The sequence below is a fragment of the Lycium ferocissimum genome, chromosome 10 (assembly GCF_029784015.1).
Source record: "Lycium ferocissimum isolate CSIRO_LF1 chromosome 10, AGI_CSIRO_Lferr_CH_V1, whole genome shotgun sequence".
Lineage (NCBI taxonomy): Eukaryota > Viridiplantae > Streptophyta > Magnoliopsida > Solanales > Solanaceae > Lycium > Lycium ferocissimum.
Genome location: NC_081351.1, coordinates 22875131 through 22880935, shown reverse-complemented (window position 1 = coordinate 22880935; position 5805 = coordinate 22875131). Strand labels below are relative to the sequence as shown.

Here is a 5805-nt window from a genome sequence, read left to right as displayed (position 1 = left end):
TCATGCTGCCTGACTTGAATTATTTTCTATCGCTACCAAATTGGCTGGCATTATTTTTTTTTTTTAATTTTATTGTGCCATTTATTTTTTATTATTTGTATTCCAATTTTTCCCTCGTGGAAAATTTAGAAGAAAAAAAATGGTTCACGATTTTGCAAGAAAATAAAGAGGTTAGGATGCAAATCATTAAAAAAAAAAAAAACTCGAGTTCGTTTCTTTCACATCGCTAATTAATGTTGGGTTTCTTATATACTATTGCTTTTGTCCCGACATACTCGAATTTCGAAAATCAAACGAGTTATTCTTTGATTATAATTGTTTTATATATCTTTTAAATATTTTAAACAATAATTTGTTGTAACTATTTTCTTTTATTCCTATCCAGCAGCTCCCCACTTTGCTCTCTCGGTGATACGCTTGAAATAATATATAATTTACGGGTAGGTGAAAAATCAAGTGGCTATTTTAAATAATTGCTGAAAGTAAATATATCCCATTCATGGACACCATATACAACATCTGAGGCAAGCATTTTTTGCTAATCACCGCTAGTACTTCCAAAAGGAAAGAGAGGACAATTATATCTTGGGAATTAAAAATGTGGTATGAACCATTCCCAAATTGATTTCGATAAAATTCCAATGATAAAATTCAAAACAACCGAACCAAACTAATTTCAGTTCAATTTCGATTTTTATTTTTACCAAATCGAAAATTGATAAATCGAACCAAACTTCTAAAATCGAATCGGACCGACCGAATGCCCATCCCTAAACATTCCTTCTTGCACTTTCGGAGCCATTGCAATCCCTTTGTTTTCGCTCTCCTTATTTTCCTGCCAACCTATATGTTGTCAAACAAGATCAATAATAAGTATCTCAACAATTTTAGTTGAAAAAATAAATTAAAGATAATTTATCGGTTTTTATGTAGCGCTCTTCGATTGGATAAGAAATTTAAGAAAGAAAAAATACTTTTTATACATACCCAAAAATATACTTAAACTTATAGTATTAAACATGTTATGATACTTCTATTGATTGAGAGCACGTTATTAAATGTAAAATAAGAAACATAAAGTTGTATAAAACTTAAAACATGAAAAAGTGTCGATGTCTTTTAAGTAAATTTTAAAAATATCATATTAAATGGAACAAAGAGACTAATTTTTTGTTGATTTTTCTTTTGTCAAGGAATATTTACACCAACAAAGGTTATGGTGGGGTGGTAAGTACCCCTCCAACCAGAGGCCTCGGGTTCGAGATTTGAGAGTGGAGTTGCCTTTGATAGGAAACGCTTTACCTCCCAAAGCGGGACTTCCTGGCACAAATTCAGATTAGTCGGACTCAAAATTTATGTGTGTGTTGGTTGTTTTTTTTTTTTTTTTTTTTTTTGGGGGGGGGGGTGGGGGGGGGGGGGGGGGAAGGGGTCTTCTCTTCTTCATATGTTTACTTCTTTATATTTTAACTCTACTTAGTGAAAATCGTAGTTCCGTTTCTGATGGAGTGGTGAGTACCACTGCATCATTAACCAGTTTGCTCGGTTTCAAGTTCTGAGAATAGAATCGCCTTTGTAAGAGGCATTGTTTACCCCAAAAATGATTTTTTTTCGCGTGAATCCTAATTAGTCGGACCCAGGGGCGGAGCTGCAGGGGTGCAAGGGGGTGCGGAGCTGAACCCCCTTCGTCAGAAAATTCAGAAAATCACACTATATATACAAGGTTAATTTGTGTAGTTATGTATAAATATTAAGTTTTGAATCTCCTTAACAAAAATTAAACTTCAGCTCAGCAGCCGAAGGACAAAATGTTTAGCCCATTGTCTTGCTGGAGACATTTTCTTTACCTTTTTGAATCCCCTTGTCAACCGTCCCTAGTCGGACCCGAAGTAAGTACCGAATAAGAAACAAACATAAAAGAGGAAAATTTACCAATTGCCATGTCAAATCCACGATGTTGAAGCTCACGGTACTCTTGACGCAAGGCCCTTCTTTCACAACAGAAATGAAGCATACAGTCACCACAAGTGCTTCCTTGCAAATTGAATTGTTTCCTCATCTTTGTGCGATAAAAACATGAATACATACATGCGCACCCTGTAAATGTTCCTATCAAGAAATACAAAGCTGCACTTGTGGTACTAGCTGCAATCAATATCACACGTCACAATCATTTTAATGAATTTCACTTTTCGTGACAATTTATATAATAGTATTTGACAGGACAAAGAGTTTAATTTAGTCTTGCTTACAAGTTGTTCCTTTGTCGACGATCTCTGCAATCTGTCCAAATGTAATACATGGACACCAGCAAGTTATGCACCCTGCAGAAAAAAAGAAAAAAAATGCAAGTTTAATAAATCATAAAGAATTCCAATAATAAATGGACCCTCCCAATTTGTATTGTATAGTTCGATTGGGAATTAAATTTAAGAAAAAAAAAAGATTTTGAATTTTGTGATTATGTGCACTATTAAAAAACCTTCTCATCAAGAGTAAAACGTGAAATTTATAGTTATTTAGTGGCGAAATTAGGAATTTCATTGAGAATATTCAAGATTTCGTTGAGAATATATATATAAAGTAATTTTTGATTACATAGTACTGTATAATTTTTCGAGGAAGGGTGTTCAATTGACCATCCTTAATTTCGTCCATGTGGTTCAACCACTGATAGCTAAATTGTTACCAACTATCAAAAGGCATCGTCTACATGGCTTCGCTACCGATAATTAATTGTTTCCTAATAGAGAAAGATATAGTATCGCACAAAATTGAAACAGAGGAAGATAAAGAAGAACAATGTACAGGTTGTGGTATCGGAGGAACAGTGACAGATTCCAGTAGACCAAGGTTCGGGTGCCACAGGGATTCCGGTCGCCGGTTTTTCGCCGTAAACTGAGGGATTCATGACTTAAAAACTTAAACGATTTTTGTTATTTTTTTAAAAATGCTTGAATTTAAAGACAGCAACGAGAGAAAATGAAGTTTGAAAGACACAAAAAAGTATGCAGTGTTTGTGAAAGACATGCAAATTATCAGTTGTATTTATAGTGAAATAAAAGAGTGTTATGCTATGAATTTAAGGAAGAGTCGACAGAGGCTGTGAGTACTGACTTGGTTTTGAGTCTACGCATGTCAATAAATTAATGATTTACTTAGAAATGTTCTTTAGCGGGTTATTTAATTTGTGCTACTTGCTTTTGTCATTTTGGGGCAACTTGTTTGAGTTTAGGAGATTTACAGGTTTCTCCTTAGCGGAAAGGGATTTGAAGAACCACGATTCATGTCATGGGTTATCGAATTCTCACGAAGCGAATGAATTCTCTCTGTTCTCAACCTAGATATTCCCAAAAGATGCAGAACGTTTTTTTCTTTGTAAAAAGTTAACCCTAATCGTCATATTAATGGTGGAAAACTTCTATTTTCTAATATCCATAATGGTGTATTTATAGACTAAGAATTAAGATTTAGAAGGAGGACAAGCTAATGATCTAACTGGCTAACTAGCACCCTTATGAATGAACCCGACCCAATAGATATTTTTAACACAAGCTACAATTTATAAAGAATAATTGTAGTTTTTTGTTGAAGGATTCTATTATCTAAGACAATCTATTTTATTGAGACCAGTAGTAAATTCAATTTAGAAGAGATTAAAAACTAAGAAAAAGAAGAAAAAACTAGTCCTGATTGACGAGACCCGCAACGGAGTGAATGCTAAGCTGGAGGTTTGGAGACAGACTCTGAAGTCTAAAGGATTCAAGTTGAGTAGGACCAAGACAGAGTATATGGAGTGCAAGTTCAGTGACGTGACACATGAGGCTGGCGTGGAAGTGAGGCTTGGAACCCAGGCCATCCAAAAGAAAGGAAGTTTCAAGTATCTTGGGTCTATTGTACAAGGAGATGGGGATATTGACGATGATGTCACACATCGTATTGGTGTAGGGTGGATGAAATGGAGGCTCGCTTCAGGAGTATTGTGTGATAAGAAGGTGCCACCAAAGCTTAAATGCAAGTTCTACAAAGTGGTAGTGAGACAGACTTTGTTGTACGGGGTGGAGTGCTGGGCAGTCAAGAACTCGCACGTCCAAAAGATGAAAGTTGCAGAAATGAGAACGTTGCGATGGATGTGTAGGCACACCAGGCGAGATAGGGTTAGGAATGAAGATATCCGAGACAAGGCGGGAGTTACATCGGTGGAGGACAAGATGCAGGAAGCGCGACTGAGATGGTTTGGGCATATGAAGAGGAGAGACACAGATGCTCCAGTGAGGAGGTGTGAGAGATTGGCTATGGACGGTTTCAGAAGAGGTAGAGGTAGGCTGAAGAAGTGTTGGGGGGAGGTGCTTAGACAGGACATGGCGCAGTTCCAGTTACCGAGGACATGACCTTAGATAGAAGGCTATGGAGGACTCAAATTAGGGTAGAAAGCTAGTAGGCAGTCCCACGTATCCCGTCGTACTAATAGTCGCAGTTTCGATCTTCATTTTCTTGTCCTTTGATTCTTGCAACTATATGTTGTTTCTTGTACCACAATTACCGTATTTATCTGTGGTAGCTACTGCTTCTTTTTCTCATACTACTTTATCATGGCTTTTGTCGCTTTCGTTAGTTTCATCTCTGATGAGTCGTGAAATTACGCGATATTTGATGCTAATTCCTTAAGTTTTTGTGACTCTTTAAGCACTTTTGTTGTTACTTTTTGTGTGTTTTATGTTGTTTTGTAGAAAAGATGCCTTGAGAGCATAAAAAGAGCAAAATGGATCAAAATGGACCAAAATGGAACAAAATAGAGCAAAACAAGCCAAGATAGCCGAAATGAATTGAGAGCACCACCGCGAATCGCAGTACTGCATGCGAGTCGCGGTGGTGCAAAGATCCGTCTGGGACGAGGATGGCCAAATAGAATAAGACAATGATGCAACATACGCGACACCACGCGACTCGCGTGGAACTCGCGAGTCGCATCCTTTGTCGCAGATGCTGCACCTCGGCGATTTATGAGATATTGGTGCTCTATTCAGCTTCATGTGATATGGAAGTGATCGGAAGAAACCAAGTGAAAGGAAAGTCAAAAAGAGGCCATTGGACATTTTTGCAAAACTGTCAAAAGTGGACAGTTTTGCAAAAACGGGACAGAACTGCAAAAAACGGGCAGAACTGCAAAAACTGAAAGTTGGGGCATATTTTGTCATTCTTTGGGACTTGGAAAAATGGGGGAAGCTACAAAAGAGAGGCTAGGGCAAAACATTATCATCTTTGGTCATTTTGCAAGTTTTGGAAGCTAGGTTTCTCTACACTTTGGAGGAGAAGATTGGAAGAACTTCAATGAGATATTTCTTAATCCTTTCTTCAATTCCTTGTTTTGTGTTGTATATCTAAGTGTGTAGTATTTACTTTCTTCACTTGAATCTTGTTTATGGAAATATTCTATGATTAAAGTGTTGGATTGAAACTCTGTTTGCTTATGTATTGAATGATTTTTATTGCTATTGGTGGTCTTTGTTGATTTAATTAATCTCGTTCTTGAATGTTTCCAAAGGGATTAGCTAACCCTAGGACTCACCCATTTACTTAGATTGAGCTTGGAAGAGGAAATCTAGGTTGGGAAAGATTGATTAACAAGAATTTGGGTCATTAAATCCATCTAATAACTTGAGCTCGGAAGAGGATAGTTACTTGAGGTTAAATTGATTAAGCCTAATATCACACTCTAAGGCTTGGAAAAGCTTAGAGTGAAATTCATTGATTTGGTTGGAAGACTTTCAATGAGATTTTAGAAATCATTATCTATTAACATAAACC

General features: G+C 36.7%; 1 protein-coding gene across 1 annotated transcript; it reads right to left on the bottom strand.

Moving 5' to 3' along the window:
• Window positions 1–736: 736 nt before the first annotated feature.
• LOC132034731 (protein PLANT CADMIUM RESISTANCE 2-like) lies at window positions 737–2908 on the bottom strand. Its single transcript, XM_059425094.1, has 4 exons — window positions 2806–2908; window positions 2250–2321; window positions 1930–2142; window positions 737–843 (listed from the first exon to the last, which is right to left on the bottom strand). Exons 1-4 carry the CDS (start codon window positions 2906–2908, stop codon window positions 737–739), a joined length of 495 nt encoding a protein of 164 aa, XP_059281077.1.
• Between the last annotated feature and the right edge of the window lie 2897 nt (window positions 2909–5805).

Coding starts and splice junctions, on each gene's coding strand:
- LOC132034731 (XM_059425094.1), bottom strand. CDS start 2,908: ATGAATCCCTCAGTTTACGGCGAAAAACCGGCGACCGGAATCCCTGTG. Junction 2,322..2,805: donor TTCCTCCGATACCACAACCT/GTACATTGTTCT, acceptor TTTTTTCTGCAG/GGTGCATAACTTGCTGGTGT. Junction 844..1,929: donor TGGATTTGACATGGCAATTG/GTAAATTTTCCT, acceptor GACAACATATAG/GTTGGCAGGAAAATAAGGAG.